The sequence below is a fragment of the Hyperolius riggenbachi genome, chromosome 2 (genome assembly GCF_040937935.1).
Source record: "Hyperolius riggenbachi isolate aHypRig1 chromosome 2, aHypRig1.pri, whole genome shotgun sequence".
NCBI lineage: Eukaryota > Metazoa > Chordata > Amphibia > Anura > Hyperoliidae > Hyperolius > Hyperolius riggenbachi.
Genome location: NC_090647.1, coordinates 154,013,882 through 154,033,751, shown reverse-complemented (window position 1 = coordinate 154,033,751; position 19,870 = coordinate 154,013,882). Strand labels below are relative to the sequence as shown.

The 19,870-nt window shown below is 43.2% G+C and overlaps 1 protein-coding gene across 1 annotated transcript in view; it reads left to right on the top strand.

Annotated features, from left to right (window-relative positions):
* The window catches only part of ACVRL1 (activin A receptor like type 1), a 118,690-nt gene that overhangs the window by 82,181 nt on the left and 16,639 nt on the right, over positions 1 to 19,870 (top strand). Inside the window, exon 9 of the mRNA XM_068267725.1 lies at positions 19,484 to 19,614. Within this exon, the coding sequence (XP_068123826.1) occupies positions 19,484 to 19,614 (131 nt within the window). The remainder of the gene's footprint in view (positions 1 to 19,483; positions 19,615 to 19,870) is intronic.

Here is a 19,870-nt window from a genome sequence, read left to right as displayed (position 1 = left end):
CAACAAAAGAAAAGGCATGTACATGCGCCCATTCCCCTTCGTGATCATTACCTTGCCGTGGTGAAGGGGCTTGCGTATCACAATGAAGCAATGACCGGCGCCTAGATGAGTGTCTCGGGGGGCACACCCACGATAATAAGGTCGTTGACTCATTGTGGTCAGACCAAATTTGATCAGCTGGACAGTCACTGTTCTGTCATTCAGCTACATCAGCCAGGCGACCATATGGGCTGTAAAGCCACCAAAACCTGCACTCTCGCCATGGTGCGCACCAGTCCAGCACGGCCGTCACTACACAAACAGCTGTTTGCGGTGCGTTACACAGTGAGTTTGGTGTGTCAGTGTGAAGCAGTACCTTAATTACACTACCTGATTGATGTATACACATGCAAGATGTTTTAAAGCACTTTAGGCCTGTCATTTAGCATTCAATGTGATTTCTGCCCTTAAAACGCTGCTTTGCGTCAAATACAGATTTTTCCCGGGGACTTTTGGCATGTATCCCACTCCTCCACCTGGGGGTCCAGGTGTTAGACCCCTTGAAACATCTTTTCCATCACTTTTGTGGCCAGCATAATTTTTTTTTTTTTTCAAAGGTCGCATCCCCATTGAAGTCTATTGCGGTTCGCGAACGTTTACACGAACCGAACCTTCCGCGGAAGTTCGCGAACCCGGTTCGCGAACCGAAAATCGGAGGTTCGGCCCCACTCTATTACACACAAGCATGCAGCTATCTGAGACCGAGTAATCTGCATTCTTGCACTGGATTGGTAACTGAATTTATCAGAGGCAGAGGATCATCACAGAAGCCAGGCAGGCAGCGTTGTTAGAGTAAGCCTGCAATGGCACCATCCATATTCTTCAGGTATTCTTTGGCATTTGTCTCCTCAGTTAGCTGCCGGCCGCACATTTCCCATTCAGTTCAGCCACTGCTACACAGAGGCTGCAGTCCCCACAGTGGAAACCAGTGTGGGTGTCTGCTTGAAGTAAATAGGTTCATGGCAGTCACTATGTGCTTTTTCACATTAGATAACGCGTGCATGAACCCGATGTCGTGCATGTGGTATGACCTATGGTGTGACATCGGGAAGTTGCAGTTCGCTGAAGGTCAGCACCGCTAGTTCTAATACACCCGATGGGAAAACACGGCAGCTGGACAATTAAAAGCTCCCAGATAGGTTATAATGTACCGCTCTGGAACGCTTTGTCTAATGTGAAAGGTAACATGACAGTTAAATAGACTTTCATGTTATCTTTCTAAACGCATCCTAAGAGTAAAAATGCCCGGATCAGCTCCTAGTGTGAAAGAGCCCTGACTGTGCAGTTTACAACTGTAGCAGGTGTCATCTGGCCTACAAACAAGTACCTACAGAAGCCCATGAACGTTCAGCAACCGGTGACAGGTGATAAAGGGAAAACTGTTCCAGCTGTTCATGTAGATGAAACCTCATCAAGCAGATACCCCATGCTTCCAATGTCCTTTATTCAGCTACTCCTTTAGGGGACGGCCACTCAGGCATGGGAGTTGGTGTCGCTAGGCCTATTCCTGATACATTTCAGTGAGATACAGCTTGCAGTGAATGGGCAGGAAACGGATCTCTCCTCAAACAGATGTGATCAGAGAGAGATCTCCCCCTACACCTCTAGATGTTTGGGCACTTTAAGGCCTTAGCACTTACCTGGATAAGCACTTCCCACCAAGGTGATCACAGTGGTGTGGCAATACAAAGTGCAGAAGTTGTGACGGCATCAGTGCCCCTGGACCTGAGGGGTCCACATGGGGCCCTCCTTCAGTTACTACTTTAGGTCCTTACTAGTGCTGGTCACCTCTGTATGTGCTTTTGATAGTGGTAATTAAACAAACCCATTCCTTTTGCTCCACTTACACCTCCCTGACGCGGTGGCTGTCCTTGGAAAGGTGGCCTTTATCATGTAAATATTATACATACAGTGCTGGGTTAGGGTCCCGTGTATTTGCACTGGGGCCCATGGTTCCATAGCTATGGCACTTGGCCATGAGGATCCTGGTGCTGACTTGTATGACTTGTTCTTGGCAGTGTAATTTACAGGGCTGCTTTAAAGGACAACTGAAGTGAGAGGGATATGGAGGCTGCAATATTTATTTTTTTTGAAACAATAGCAGTTGCCCGGCAGCCCTGCTGGTCTGTTTGGCTGCAGTAGTGCACTGAACAAGCATGCAGATCAGATGTTTCTGACAAGATTAGCTGCATGCATGTTTCAGGTGTTTGATTCAGACACTGCTGCAGCCAGGGATAAGCAGGACAGCCAGGCAGCTGGTTTTGTTTACAAGGAAATAAATATGGCAGCTATATTTCTCGCTTCAGGTTCCCTTTAAAGTGACGCTGAACCAAAAAAGCCTTATGATATAATGAATTGTATGTGTATTACAAATTATGAATATAACATTAGTAGCAAAGAAAATAGTCTCAGGCTATGTTCACAGTGGGACATGCGTTGTAATGTGACTTTAAAGTCACAACGCAGCATTACAAAGCACCACAAAAAGTTGGTAATGCAGATTGACGATGCGTTACCGTCACATACAGTAGGTACAGTAAAGTATACAGGAAATGAAAAGAATGCTTTCCTGTACCTGGTAACGTGTGAGTTTAGAGATAACGCACTGCAAGCAGTGAGTTACCATAATGTTAGACGTTGCAATGCAACGCTAACGTCGCAATGTGAACGTCCCATAGGATTAGCATTTCAGTGCGGTAAGCTGCGTTATAAAGTCTTACAACACAATGTCCCACTGTGAATGCAGCCTCATGTTTTTATTTTCAGTTTAAAGAGAACCCGAGGTGGGTTTGAAGAATATTATCTGCATACAGAGGCTGGATCTGCCTATACAGCCCAGCCTCTGTTGCTATCCCAAACCCCCCTAAGTTCCCCCTGCACTCTGCAATCCCTCATAAATCACAGCCACGCTGCTGACAAACAGCTTGTCAGAGCTGGCTGTGTTTATCTCTATAGTGTCAGTCTGCTGCTCTCCCCGCCTCCTGCAGAACTCCAGTCCCCGCCTGCATCCCTTCCCTCCCTGCTGATTGGAGGGAAGGGACGGGGGCAGGGACCGGAGCTATGCAGGAGGCGGGGGAGCAGCTGAGACTGACACTACAGATGTAAACACAGCCTCACAGCATGGCTGTGATTTATGAGGGATTGCAGAGTGCAGGGGGACCTTAGTGGGGTTTGGGATAGCAACAGAGGCTGGGCTGTATAGGCAGATCCAGCCTCTGTATGCAGATAACATTCTTTAAACACACCTTGGGTTCTCTTTAACATTGCATCAATATACAATATAACATATACAATATAGCATCAATAACAATATAACATTTCATCATTCTGTAATATTTTAAGTTTACAAACTACACACTGTATTTTAAAATAGGAAACAGCACGGAGCTAATGATCCTTTGAACTTTCCTGCCGTAAAATCTTATCTGAAGTTGTCTTTAACTGTTTCTTTGATGTACTGCCTCAGAAAATACCACTGTAGGCGACCAATTTGGTCAGAGAGCTCAGAGAAGCTCTTTTGCATAGATAACAAGTGAAGTTAATTAACTTTTCCTGAGCCGGAAACAGACTCACAACTTTGCTACTAACGTTCTATTTCTTAGCTGTATTACAGTTCACTATATCATAAGTTTATTTTCACTTCAGATTACCCTTAACTTGCACCTGAATTCATCCTCTAGTCGTCTAACTGCATAGTTGTTGAATTTTCTTTTCTCGGTTTTCTCCTCAGCTGACAAATATGAGGCAAATAAAGGCTTGTACACACATCATTAGGTAGTCTTTATAGGAAACTATGCATTTGTGCAGAAACTTTCAAAACAGAACCCCTGCTTTTGTTCTTACAATATAAATATTGGCAATACCACACTGAAGTGATGAAGCTTTGATTAAATGAACCAAACTAAAGCAAATTCATGACAAGCTTCATCTGACCAGGAGATCAGTCTGGATTGTGCCAATCAGCAAAGTTTACGCTAATCCCAATTCTGAATCAGTTCGCTCATCCCTGTAATTGTAATGTGTTAATAGGATCTCAGCAGTAAAGCTGGACCATCTTGTAATTATTCATATCGGTGCCACTAATCGTTTCTCTGAGAAGTGTCAGCCTGCACAGACCTGCCCGTCTATTTCCCATATCCACACCATTGAATACGTTGTCACCGCGTGTGACAGTTAATTGCTCAGTCAAGAAACATCAGACAGGGCACAACTTGCAGTTTGCACTGGAACTAAATGGACACTGCAGGCCAACTAATCAGCTCTTTGATTTCAACTGGTTTTGTTTTCCACCAAGGATTAGCTGTAAATTATAAACACTGTAATCTGGTGTCAGCACCCAAGTCTATGATTAAAGCAGCCATTACATTCAATCAGCACTCTGTTTATTCAACACTGATTAGAAAACTAGCAGCATCAGAGAGAAGCTTGGACCGCTGCCACGCTTCCTGCGGCCTGTTGCCATAAAGCAGAAATACACGACCATTTCCACCACAAAAGGGTGCCACCAGAGCTTCAAAACGAATGTTGTGAGGGGAAAATGGCACCTTCCAGGGGCTTAGCTCTAACAATGACTTCATTCCAAGTTAGCAGTGCAGTCACAGCGCAGATATTGAGTCTGAGGTTCACCCACAGAATTCCTTCAGCAATAATGAATCTACAATGCGGGGTGGGCGGCAATGGCAGAAGGGAAATACCTCAGCCAAGTATTTAGAAAAACACACACATACACCAAAGTAAGAATGCCTCTGTGCAGAGGAAATGCTTTACCGCCAGCCAGATTACAGATAATCAATAACAATTCTGTTTAAAGGGTGACATGTTATTTTGTCTGCTCTACTCGCAGACAAAATGGTATAAACCAGTGAATACCGATTTATTTTTAGCCTTATCCTGCAGTAAAATAAATATAAGATACGTAGTGAAATATGATAGCGGAAACACACACATACCAAAGTCACTGAAGCTGTTATGGAATACATATACAACATCATGCTGTGGATTGTGGTTGACTAAGAACAATCTTACATACAGGTTAAAGTGACACTGAAAGGAAAAAAAAATTATGATGTAATGATTTGTATGTGTAGTACTGATAATTAATAGAACATTAGTAGCAAAGAAAATAGTCTCATGTTTTAATTTGTAGATATATAGCTTTATTTTTATAACATTGCATCATTCTGTCATATTTGCAATTACAAGCCACACTCTGTATTTTAAACTATAAAACAAACAGAGCTAATGACCCATTCAACTTCCCTGCAGTAAAAATCTTATCTACATTTGTCTCTGACTGTTTATTTGATGTATAAGTGCTCCAGAAAACAGCAGCCAAGTATGGTTCAGAGAGGTTCTTTTGCATAGATAATAACTGAAGTTTCTTAACTCTTCCTGTACTGGAAACAATATTAGACTCATATCTGTGCTACTAATGTTCTATTTCTTAGCTGTACTACACATACAAATCATGATATCCAGGGGCGTAACTAAGAGCCCCTGCAGAAATTCTGATACCCCCCCCCCTTCCGGGGCCCACTCAGGGCCGTTTTGGCGGGCTGGAGGGGTCACAGCATGACGGGAAAGCTATGGCCACACTCGGTGGGGAGGAGGTACGGTCCCCCCCTCCCTCACCTCGGGCTCTCCCCTCTGCGCTCCCCTCCTGTTTCAATAACGGTGTGCGGGCAGCAGCAGATCCACATACCTTCTGTGCGTTCCATTGCGGATGCTTCTCTCTCTAGTGTCTGACGCTACTTCCTGTTTATACAGGAAGTCGCGTCACAGGCTAGAGAGAGAGAAGCATCAGCGCTGGAACACATGGAAGGTATATGGATCTGACGCTGCCTGCAAACAGTTCTTGAAGCTGGAGGGGAGCGCAGAGGTGAGGGGGGGGGGGACCGTCCCCCCTCCTCGCCGAGTGTGGCCATGGCTTTCCCCTCATGTTGTGACCCCTCCAGCCCCTATTGTTACGCCCATGATGATATCATAAGTTTACTTTCACTTAAGCTTCTCTTTAAGGCCAGGTTGACAGTGGTCAGTTGCACAACACGTTATAATGTGTTAAAATGAGTGTAAACTGCAATGGAGGCTGGACATAGACGTTAATACAAAGCCTGCATGCAGTGAGTTAGAATAATGTGATCCATTTCAACACAGCGCTGTGAACAGGCCCATAGAATTGTATGGGCAGTGAGTTGACGACATGCAGAATTATTCTGCTACGCAACTGACCCCTGTGAACAGGGCCTAAAACACGGCTTCATTTAAATGTATTTATTTATTTATTTATTTATTTATTTTTAGTGTTAAGTAGGTGAAAAGGATTTTTGCTGTTAGGTTCCCCTTGGAAGAATTTTCCACATTGAGTGTTTAGACCTAGACAGAAACAACAGCAATAAGAATAATGATAATAATAATAATAATAAAAAAACTTCTGTTGTAGAGTGGGAAAGCAATAAAACCTCTATCAGGATTTTTTTTTTTGCCATTCCTCATTTAATTTCCTGGTGAAACCATGGGTTCATGTTACACCCAATACTGAAGACAGGGAGTGAGCAGAATTTCAGCCAACAGGAACACTGAGAGCCCAAACAACCTGTCACAAGCTTTAACCCTTTAATTTAAGTAAAAAAAGTTGTTGGACTTTACCCTTGTCACCTATTTGTTCAGTTCAGTAATGATAGATGCAGAATAACTGGAACTAGGCTTATTTAACTTCAGCAGCTCTGTACATAAAGCAGGACTTTCCTCCGTGTCTCCAGCATTAGTGCTGCTCAAATCCGACCCGGGAGATACCCGGATAGTAGCTATCCGGATATCTCCCAGTAAACCTGTACGGGTGGGGGGGGGGGGGGGGGGGGGTCAATCTTACCTGTCTGACGTCTTCTCCGTCCATCCCTCGGTGCCTCCCACGATGTGGTCCACTCGCCGGTCACGTGACTACAAACACTTCCTCCTTCCGGGTTGAAGGAGAAAATGTTTGGAGTCACGTGACGCGCATGGAGCGCATCATGGGAGGCGCCGAGGGACAGACGGAGAAGACGTCAGACAGGTAAGATTGACCCCCCCCCCCCCCCGCACAGGTTTACTGGGAGATATCCGGATAGCTACTATCCGGGTATTTCCAGGTTCCGGATTTGAGCAGCCCTGTCCAGCATGCATAAGCAGGAACCAACAACCCACAGCAGTACAGATCATTTTATAGAAATGCAAGTAACACAGTGCCATCTACAGGCCAGATGTGTGAACACCACAAAATTGGGCTTTAAAGTGATTCTTTGAAACATGTCTTTTGTTACAGAAAAGCTGTCACTTTGTAAAACTTGTATCTCCTATAAAAGAGGTCCTCATATTTCGGTTCGGTACAATTATGACCATTTGTCTAAGCCAGTGTTTTTCAAACCTGTCCTCGTGACTCCCCAGCAGTGCATGTTTTGCAGGCAACCTCACCTATGCAATGATAAGGTAATTAGTGTCTTAGCTACATAGAATCCACCTAGCTGAGACACTAATTACCCCACCTGTGCATAGTTGAGGTTGCCTGCAAAATATGCACCGTTGGGGAGTCACAAGGACAGGTTTGAGAAACACTGGTTTAAGCTAAAATGGAAAGTCAGAATATTTATAAAAGAACCTAATTCCTGATGTACACTCCTGAAAGGTCTCTCCTCTTTCAGCTAGCCATACATGGATTGATAGTGGCCCAATTCAGCAAGTGTTCAGATATCAATTGAGGTTTAACAAGCAATCTACTACCTTGGACTACTCAATCTCAATCAGATTTAAGAAGAAAGGGTATAAAGATTTAATAAAACTTAAACACCTGCCAGCAATGTACCGCTTAATGCTGGACAAAGCTATGCAGTTGCTGACCTCCTTTACTGCTCACTGAGCTCCTTTACTGCTGTGCTTTCAATCAATAAATGGTAAAATGACCAAACTTTTATTGTTTGTACCTGGGGGAAGAGTTGGTGGGGTGTCAATACAACATCACCAATTTCATTCCAGTTGAATGAATATAATGGCATATCTGCTATTTGTGTGGTGAGTTTTGGACCGGTTAGCAAGCAAAAAGTCCTAAGTAGATTACTACCAATTTTGGTGTTGGGCACAGCTCATACATGCATTCTACTTTGGGCGACCAAAATAAACGTTTGTCATAGTATTGGTCAGCTTTGCACATATACAACTTTGTATAGAGGATTCCCTTGACATCTGCAGGCACGCTGGAAAATCATGCCCAAATGCTAGTGACATGCCCTGCCTGCTAGGTAGCTGGGTAGCACAGACCTCAGGAAATGGATTTACCTGAAAAAGCGGGTGTGACAACTCAGCACCGGGGTCCCGTCTAACTGACGTTAAAAAGACCGGTTGCTGGATCACAGATGATAATGTGACAAAGCGCGCCAATTCCATCTAATCTGCTTCCATTACCATTCAGGGAATGGTCGCCTCCGATGACTTGAAATATGGTGAGCAGACTGACGTTAAAGATTGGTCGCATCGCTGCCGACAATGTAATGTGACAACCACACAACAATCCCATATTACTAGGCCACAGTTGCCATGCACGTCTCATGCACTAAAGACTTCTGGAGACAAGTCCACTGTGTGCACAGTAAACTGTCTGTGCAATTGAAAATGAAAATGATCGACTTTGCATAGTTCGGTTGAAATCATCAAATTTGCACAATTTGTTCAAAGTAATCGATTTTGCTTGAAAATCAAAGTACTTTCTACCACCATCCTCAAAGATTATAACGGGATGAAGGAAACCCAACGCTATCATAATATGGCAGCCAGCCCAATCAAGTCCGATCTGCTCCAGTCACCATTCGGGGAATAGTCACTTCTGAAGGTTTGAAGACTGTGAGCAACGTGACATTAAAGAAGGGTTACTGGGTCCATGTATGATTCAATCTCAATTGTATGTACAATTGGTAAAATAAAATTATCGATTTTGCACTGGAAATCAGGTACTAGCTATTCCTAGAGGGAAGAAAACTGACTCTTCAGAGGGCAGGTTCTTTGTAGCAACAATCAGATTACCAGAACAGGCACAAGACTGAACGATTCAACCGTTAGTCTTACTCTAAAACTATACACACAAATATACTTTACAACCAACAGGTAAATATACCTGTCAGTCAGAACAGATTGGGTTGATAGAAAATGGTAGAGATAAAAAGGAAAAAGAATGTGGGCCATGCGGCCAGAGGCGGTTGTGAGAAGTAATCCAAAGTGATTTGCCAGTGTCCAGCTGGCCGTCGAATGATGGTAATTTGACATCAGATTAACCTTTTTGGCGGTAATCCCGAGCTAGGGTCGAGGTGGAAAACCGCAGCTAAGAGCGGTAATCCTGACCTCTGCTCAGGGTAGCCGCTGGAGGTTTTGTGCAGAGTTTCTACATACCTCCCGGGGATCCCGACGTTGGCCGCCATTCTTCTTCCTCTCCTCCGGGGCTCTGCTTCCTGCTGGTGAGATCAATTTCACTTTAGAGTTGCAGCGCCACCCGGAGGATGGAGGGAAAACTGCAGCACTGGAGCCAGGGAGGTGAGTGATTGAAGAACTGCTGCAGATCTCCCTGGCAGCATGATTTTTTCCAGGTTTTAGGGTCTGAAAGGGTGCAAAAGAACTGAACTGCTTTTAGACCCTACAATCCAAAAAGAATCATAACGCCAAGTTGGTTAAGAGTACAGGACGCTGAGCTCCTGAGCTCTTCCATGGTTATACTCCTCATTTAGTAAGGAGGAGTGAGGGCGGGGATCACACACCCCTTGGAGCCTGAGATGAGCCATCCCCTTCTCATTGAGACAGAAAATATATTTAAACTATGGAATGTGCTCTATCTCCAAAACCTTATATGTTAGGACAAATCTAATAACATTTTTGGGTCTGTCAGGATTTATCAAAAACAGTGATATCAAACATGGGGGTGTTGGGGTGAATTGTGGCCCCAAAATGCATATCTCTGCTTTGGCAGGGCTTACAATGGAATAGGATTTCTCCACCAGGATACTCATGAGGTTTACAGCTTTAAACAAACCAACACATCAAAAAGCATGTCCATCCAACACAGCAAGCAGATTCCCAAGTCCTCTTCCCAAGGTAAGGGAATTCATCCTCCTTCCTCAAACAGCAGTAATATCTTTCAGCTGGCAACCCGTTTTTTGCAGACTGTACAAATACTTCAAATGCATTCAGAGGCTGAAATTATATTGACTCTATTGCCTTTCTAAGTGAACCTTAGTAGGCCCCATGTTTCTGCACTTCAATGGAAATTTCACACCTCTTCTAGCAGATTCCCAAGGCCAGCATTTGCTTTTGTCCACCACCTACTGATAAAAAACAACAATCAAGGAAGAGCTTACTTAACCCTTTCCTTCCCAAAGTGCAATGTTAATCTATACCAGACTTTCTCAACCAGGGTTCCCTGGAACCCCAGGGTTCCTTCAGGACTCTGCAGGGGTTCCGGTCAGCTTCTTACTATCTCTCAGGCCATCGACAGCTGCATCTCACATTGGGAAAAAAACAAGCTAATTTGCTGGAATCTCTAGGGATTTTAAATAAAACGCACAGAGGTAAAAAAGGTGGCCAGGCCCATAAAAAGTGCCACACTCAGACTCAGTCCAACTTCAGGGACCCAGGCCCATTCAAGGAAAAGAACTTTCCAGCGATCTCCAGTGATGTTTACTGGAAATCCGAGGCTGAAAGTAGCAGTGGTTGCCATGTCCCTAGTCAGAGATGCAGTAACACCCTGGCAGTGAACCCAGTCACCTTTGCTAAGCCCCATTCAGTCACCGCATTGCTCTGCAATGCCCGCTCTATAAACAATAAGACAGCCATTATTGCGGACCTTATTCAGACATGCGATTTTTCATGCATCACTGAAACCTGGATTGATGCCAATGAGGGTTCCACATTGGAAGCAACCATCACATACAATTGCTCAGTCCTAAGTGAGGAAAGACGAGACCGCAGAGGAGGGGGTGTAGCAATTTGTGGCAAAACAACTCTGCAGCTCAGAGCCCTGAATGTTGGCTCAACAAAGTTCTTTGAATGTATAGGTGCCCAGATCTCAGCTGGTAAAGGCTTCAAAATTTTAGTGGTTTATCGTCCCCCCGGAGATGCTGACCCATTCCTACAGGAATTCTCGGAACTTCTGGCCATGCTGACTCTGTCGTATCCGAGATGGATCATCCTTGGTGACTTCAACGTCTGGGCTGATAACACTCAATCACAAGATGCAAATGAACTAATAAATCTCATGGGTGGACTAGGCTTCACACAAGTTGTAAAATCTGCTACCCATAGAGGAGGGCATACGCTAGACTTACTGTTCCACCTTGGAATGGACATTAGTAACATAACAGTAACCCCAGTGGTGTGGTCAGACCATCACATAATACAGTTTACTATTGAACATCACCCCATCAAGCAGCACCCTAAAGAAACAATCAAAATCCGTCCCCTGAATAAATTAACACCGGAGAGGATAACTGCCAACCTGGATTTTACAAATCTGCTCCACAGTCAAATGGACCCCAACACTCTAGTAACCCAGTACAACAACACGGTATATGAAACACTTGACAGTATTGCCCCATGGCGCACCAAATCAGCAACCAAAAAGCAGAAAGCTAATTGGTTTGACAAAACCATCATGGATCTAAAAAGGAAAGGGCGCAGACTAGAAAGACAGTGGCATAAATCAGGGTCTGAGGAGCACAAATCTAGCCTAGTTCAAAACCTCAGACAATACCAACAAGCAATAACCAAGAAAAAATCAGACTTTATCTCGCACAAAATATCTACAGCCAACAACAGAGCTGCTCAACTCTTCCACACAGTGGAATCACTCTGCAATCCTTCCTGCCTAACAGCCCCAACCACATTCTCCAGGGAAAGGTGTGAAGAATTCTCTGCCTTCTTCACAAACAAGGTGTCTACCATCCGTGCCAGCTTTACACCAACAACATCTATTGACCACTGGACTTTGCATATGCCTACTACCGTACCACCATGGCAAGTCTTTGACACTGAACATGAAGATTTTCAAATTCTCATTCAAAGTCTCCGCCCCACTAGCTGCGACCTGGATCCTGGCCCAACTGGATCCTTAATGCAGTGCCCAGAGCTGATCAGGCCAGCACTTCAAAAAATCACTCAGTGCTCCTTGTAAAGTGGACTTTTTCCAGAAGAACTAAAGAAAGCAATCATAAAACCCCTCTTGAAGAAACCATCACTAGATCCCGATTCTGTGACCAACTACAGACCTGTGGCGAACTTACCATTCCTATCAAAAGTTATCGAGAAAGCAGTCGCCAACCAGCTAGAAGCCAGGCTTACAGATAACAACATCTTTGATACTTTTCAGACAGGATTCAGGAAAAGGCACAGCACTGAAACGGCATTAGTCCGAGTAATGAATGAATGAATTACTTACTGCAAGGGACAAGGCTGATTGCTCAGTTCTGATTCTTCTTGACTTGTCTGCAGCATTTGATACTGTGGATCATGAAATATTAATCCAGCGACTGAAGAATTACTGTGGCCTAAGGGGTACTGTTCTTAGCTGGTTTCAGACCTTCCTATCTGGCAGGACACAGCAAGTATGTCTGGGCACACACTACTCTAATCCAGTGCCACTTGCCTATGGAGTTCCACAGGGTTCTGTACTATCACCATTACTCTTTGCAGTCTACATGCTCCCACTGGGCAAAATAATCCAGAACTATGGCCTAGGATACCATTGTTATGCAGATGACACACAACTGTATCTGTCCTTCAAGCCTGGCACCCAAGACCCATCAGCATCCATAAATGCGTGTCTAGTGGATTTACAAAATTGGATGAACACCAGCTGGCTGAGGCTGAACTCTGACAAAACAGAGGGGTTGGTGGTAGGTGGTCCACACATGATGGATAAAGTTCAAAACGCTCACCACCTCAAAATAGCAATTGGGGGAGAAACTGTACAGTATAAAGACTCTGTGCGAAACCTTGGAGTGATCCTGGATGGAAATCTAAAACTCAGACAGCAGGTATCAGCTGTCGTCAAGTCTTCCTTCTTCCATCTAAGAAATATAGCGAAAATCAAACACCTTATCCCAGCTGAAGACCTACCTGCCCTGGTTCATGCATTTGTATCCTCCCGCCTAGACTATTGCAACGCCCTGTTCACTGGATCTACAGATAAGGTTCTGCGCCCCTTACAGCTAGTACAGAATGCTGCAGCCAGACTCCTAGTCAATGCCCCCCGCAGCTCACACATCACATCAGTACTGCAAACTCTTCACTGGTTGCCAGTAAAATGGAGAATCAATTTTAAGATCTGCCTGCTGACATTCAAGGCTCTACACCACATGGGACCCAAATACATAGCGGATCTATTGGAACTTTATGCCCCTCCACGCACCCTCTGCTCTGCCAAGAAGATGAAGCTGGTTATTCCCAGGATACACTTAACATTTGGTGCTCGGGCCTTTTCCTATGCAGCCCCTACTCTATGGAACTCACTTCCACAATCAGTACCAGAGGCTCCTTCTCTGGACAGCTTTAAAAAAAGGCTAAAAACTCACAATAATGCAGAGTCACAGCGCTTTGAGTCCCCAGGGAGGAAAGCGCTATATAAATATTATTGTTATTGTTGTTACCGTGAATTCGGAAACATTAAATCATGTAGTTTGTTCCAAATTTCGTAATCAGCGGGTTCTAAGGGCCGACTCCCTATTGGAAAGTCATATTTATGACAAAAGATTGATTTCATATTTGTAAGGTCAAGGACAGGTATACTGTAAGGTCACTTTGTTTTGGTAGAAACCAACTGTGTGATAAGCATCTCTCAGCTTTCGTTTGAAGGTCTTTGTAGTTGTCAAAGCTGGGAACCACTCTTCTCTGCTAGACACGGTTTATGAAGTTCTGTTGAAGCAGAAGCCAGATTTATGCCATCGTCACAAAGCAGGGTGCTGTGCTTTTCCAGGAAGCCTGATAAGGGACCAGGGCTGAATTCGTTCTTTCTGGTCTTTTGATGTAATGAAAGCTTCAGCTACTAGCAGGGAAAGATTTGCTAACATGACACTGCATTTTCTTTGGTTATAAGAGTCTAACATGTCCATGGCAACTGCCCTTCTCAGAACTTCCTCTCTGCTCTAATAGATGCGCAACAGCATAATAACCTTTAAAGATTATTATGCTGTTGCCCATCTATTAGAGCAGAGAGGAAGTTCTGAGTTCAGGTCCGATTTAAACAACATGGGTGTTGGGGATTTTAAATGGGATAACGTGTCAAAATCTTCAGTCATAAGTCATTTGTTGTAATTTAAAAAGTCTACATTTTTCTTACTCTTAAACAAACAATTACGAGCAATACGCCCTTAAGAAGGGCCGTTGCCATGGACATGTTAAGCCCCAATATGCTCAACAGCAGTCTTTTATGCAGCACAATTGTTGAACAACTTTTGTTGTGAAACAAGGTGAAACAGCTTAAAAAAAGTCCTTTGCTATTGTTCAAAAAGCTGATAAAGGCCCATACACACGTCGGATTTGCGCGAACGACGGGTCGTTTGAACGTTCCGTCGTTCGCTACGTTTCCGCATGAAATCCGGCGTGTGTACAGACTATCGGGATCGCTGGTAACCAGTCTTATCTCCCGAACGATAGTCTGTACACACGCCGGATTTCATGCGGAAACGTGCGAACGATGGAACGTTCAAACGACCCGTCGTGCGCGCAAATCCGACGTGTGTATGGGCCTTAAGACTGATAAGACGTCAATGCAACTGTTGGATTGACTTCTTATCAGTCTTATCAGCTTTGAGAACAATAGCAAATAACTTTTTTAAGCTGTTTCAACTTGTTTCACAACAAAAGTTGTTCAGCAATTGTGCTGCATAAAAGACTGCTGTTGAGCGTGTATGGCGCTTTAGACTCTTATAACCAAAGAATAGTATCCATCTAGGTAAATAATATATAATAATGTCACCATAAGCTTGCAATATTGGTCAAAAAGTTTATTGGGGAACGTATCCTAAACTACCATAAGAACAATTAAAATACCATCAAATACACAAACGGACGAGTATTCCACACTGGTATAGTAAATAACAATATTGTATAATGTAATCCGAGGACAGGACATATGGGGATAGAACCAAAAACATTGGCTAACAAACATCAGTAATAACCTTCTACAATCATAGGTCATAAAGCCGTGCAATAGATCCACATTATCAATAAAAAGTCAATGGCTGCTAAGCAGTATAGTTTCTAAGGGCTCGTTCACACTAGGAATCGCAAAACTCTAGCGGTAATCGCTAGCGTTTTGCGGGCGTGATTTTTTTCCGTGATAAACGCGGAAAAATCACTGGACAAAGTAGCGTTTTGGGAATGATTGCGATTGGCGGTTCTATACATGCTAATCGCGATCGCTCCAGAATCGCTGGCAAACCGCTGCAGGTAACGCATTTGCGATTAGCAATAATCGCAAAATGCCCGCGACCGTGGCAGTGAGAACACTGCCATATACTAGAATAGGATTAGCGGATCTTAAAATGCTAGCGGTTTGCAATTAGCAGGAAACGCGCGATTCCCACTTAGGTGTGAACGGGGCCTTACCCAGTCCTGCAACTCCTGGTGGAAACCCGCTCGCCTCCTGTGCCATTTTAAGGAGTTGCAGGACTGGGTAAAAGTAAGTACTGCTTAGCAGCTAAACACTTTTTATTGATGGTGTGGATCTATTGCACGGCTTTATGATCTATGTTTGTGGAAGGTTATTACTGATGTTTGTTAGCTAATGTTTTTTGTCCTATCCCCATATGTCCTGTCCTCGGATTACATTATACAATATTGTTATTTACTATACCAGTGTGGAATACTCGCCCCCTTGTGTATTTGATGGGATTTTAATTGTTTTTATGTTGTTTTGTGATACGTTCCCTAATAAACTTTTTGACCAATATTGTATGGTTAGGGTGACATTATTATATATTATTTGCCTAGATGGATACTTTTCTTTGGTTATATAAATTTTTATTACAACGTTTAAAAAAAAAACCTAGACGCAAATATAGCATTTCCAATTTAGGACATGTAATACCCTAAAATGGGAAAGCAATTAGAATAACGATACATGTATAAGACATATGCTAGCAATCATGCAGTATCTGTGTACTGTAATTTGAACCTATGTGTGCATCTATGTTTTTCAAAATGCTGTTATAAAATTTTACAAAAAATAAATTATCTATGCCTTAAGATTTTGACACATACCATTTAAAGTCCCTGAGACCTATTGCTTTATTAAGACTACTCAATGTACACAATGTTTAGAAATGTTTTTGGAGAGAAAAAATAAATAAATCATGGAATCTTTAAAACCTTTTGGCCCGGGGCTCACTATGAGTGGCTTCCCGATTTTAGAATCCGCTCGCGTTTTCCCGAATCACGGAAGTCCTACGATTTTTAATGCGATTCTCAGAGCAATCACAATTTGAGCTGCAGCCATTGAATGCAATCACTCCAGGATCGCACCAAAAATATTACATGCAACCTGTTGCAATCGTGGAGGGTTCCGCCATTGCAGAGCTTTGTCGATCGCCAACGATCAGAAAGCGCTGCAGAAAACGATCTAGTGAGCCCCAGCCCACTGTGAAATAAGCATTACACAAGATGTAATGTTTGCTGCAATGATATATTTGATACCTTACAATGCTATTTGTAGCTTATGTGACAGTGATTCCTGCATTCTGTTACACATAAATGTGCAGATGAATGCAAGAATCATAAGACAATTTTTGGAGTTCAGTAATATCTTTCATTCACATCCATCTTACGGATAGGCTTCATTTAGATTAATGTAAAGCGTGAAGTCCCACATTCCACTTCATTTGTGTTAAGAGAAGGCAGGAGTAGCGTGTCTAAATTATGCACGTCTGCAGGCCTCATTTCTTTTAACTTGTGCCAGAAAGTCATTTATAAATTTAGCAAGGGGTTGGCAGCGTGCCACAGGCGCACATGGAGTACACTTCAAGTAGTTTTAATTCACAAATGTCTAGAGCAGGACAAACGCTAAGTATGGAAGGGGATTAATATATGCGGGATGTGTAACAGCTTGCAGACCATCAAAATGCATCACAAAAATCACATAGATAGAAATGGCCTGATGTGAGCTCTTTTAAAGCTACTTCTAACACATGCATAAAAGAGAACCATTTATTCTAGCTTACAAATGCTGAATTTGTCCAATATAATATCTGCAATATAGTAAGATAAAATAGGAAGTGATATGCTATCACAATTGCAAAAGCAACTCACAGACTTGGGGCCCTTTTCCACTAAAAATCACAAAAGCGCTGTGAAACAATCACGATTTTTCGGTCTTATACCACATGCATTTCTGTCTGTTTTTAGGTAAATTGTTCATTTCACCCATCAATTGCATTTGTTTTCTTCTGATGATTCATTACCAAAAAGGGAAATCACAAGAAGATTGCATAGCGCTGCATTTCATAATTTTTATTCTTGCGCTTCAATTGACTTAAACCCAAAGCAAATGTAAGACATTATTACCTCTAGATGTGCTTTGATTAGTTGTAACCATTAATAGACTGTTCTCCTCCCAAGCCAACATCTCTCTGACACTGTGGATGTCCTTGGCAGGCTTTGGTGCTCCATATCAATTGTTATGTATAGAATGCTTAAGGGGGCCCAATGTAAAACACGCACTCGGACCCAGAGCTCATAAACTATTAAAGGTCAACTTCTATTTTTTCTCTATTTCACAGAGCAATGGAAGTCGGAGGATATAGCTTCTGCTTGATAGCTGCCATTGCAGCTGGTCTTTGAAAAACCATAGAGTTCTCCTGCTGCTGCCTTTTCAAATGTTGAAAAAGAGGCAAAATCCATAAAGGGGAGTCATTTGTATTGGTCATTATCCTCCGGCTCAGCCGACTTTAATCAGTGGTGTGTACATAGTTTACTCTCATACACACGCTAGACTGTTTTCAGTTGAGGCAACCAGTTGGGATTAGCTGATTCACTATTTGGTGCTAACCTAGTTAGCACGCCTAAAGGCTTTGGGCGTGCTAACTAGGGTGCTAAGTAGTAGCACGCACCAAGCCGAATAAGATCGCGCGCAAAGCAAAGGCCGGTGAGCTCGAAACGAAAACTGTGCACCCTATATGCGCCTATAAGGTCGCATTGGATGCGCCCTAAACGTCGCACCACTGCGACATTTAGGGCGCATCCAATGCAACCTTATAGGCTCATAGGGTGCGCCGTTTTGCGCGCGGTACTTTGCGTGCGAGCGCTAATTAGCGTGCGCTAAGTTTCTTTAGGCGTGATAAGGGGCTTTTCACAAGCGTGCTAACAGTTAACACCGCTTTGTGAATCAAGCCCCGTGTGTGTAATTCCTTATTTTAGTAGCTAAGCATTGCTGGAGACTAGAGCTTGTATTTTACAGACAGGAAGTTTTCAATTAGGATTATTATCCTTTCTGTCTGTAAAATACAAGCTCGAGTTTAGTGGCTAATTAAAAAATAAATACAAATAAAAACACAGTAAGCTTTCAGCATGTAAGCCTTCTTCAGACTCTATTCCTGTTAACTGACAATGTTAGAACATACAAGAGAGAGAGATTTTTTTTGCAAATATAAGTGTCCTCCAGATACATTTATTACAAGGGCTCTTGCAAGGATTGTGAGGTATTCATCTCAAATAGATGAGACACTTGGTTTATTTAAGGCCTACATAGACTATAGACTCGGGCTGATATGGAGAGTTTTACACTGACCCTATCACAGTTCTGCTTCTGGAAATAGTTAACTGAATGTTACTAAGCAGAGGGGCACTTGGTGGGGCACAGTGATTCCCGTGGAGGGGGGGGGGGGGCAATGCCTCAGTGTCACCAAGTGACTGCTATGGAGTCTGTAATGTGATTTATGCAGGTCATTTGGATAACATTAGTTAAATGGATAGTGTATATAGTTGGGAATATCTACCTGATTGCATTCAATTGGAATTCATTGTAAGTTCTGTATGTTATGTTGCTGCATTAGTCAAAAGGACCCTTAATTGCTTTACTATGTGCTCACAGGGGAACGTTTAATAACTTTATTATGTGAGCACATTACACAGCTACACATTACAAAATACAGATGCAGTAGGTAAGCATAATGCCAGGGAACTTGGCTGTGCTGTCAGAGGCGGTACCTGGATCATAAGAGTAGATGGACAGAGCTATAAATCTTTGGTAGGTAATACAAAAACAAACATTCATCTCAGTTCTACAGCTAGCTGTGGCCTGGAGTTCAGTTTTATTAAAACAACACAGTAGATCTTCAGTTTTTTACAGACAGGCATAATTATAGTACAGCAGTAATAAAGAGCAGTGTCTGCCTATTTCTGGCAATTGACAAAAGCCAGTGCTAACATGCCTCTCCCCTTCCAGGTATGGTGGAAGACTACAAGCCTCCATTCTATGATATGGTTCCACATGATCCTAGTTTTGAGGACATGAAGAAAGTGGTTTGCATCGACCAACAGAGACCAAATATTCCTAATACGTGGTGTGTAGACAATGTAAGTAAATGAAATAATAGTGTGTGTAACTGAGTCAGTGGTTGCTCTCGGAAACCTTCACTTGTGACCAGGATACAGCCATGTTGTGTGCAGATAGGCATGCCATGCTGTTTCCCTAACAATGTGATGCTCATTGTTTGACTGACCTTTCACCAGGCCTATTTATGCAATAGTATAACCACTACAGAGCCACAGCAGGGCCAGCTGCACCCGAGCCTACCTCCAGCAGGAGCCCATAGTAATTGGATTGCAGCCC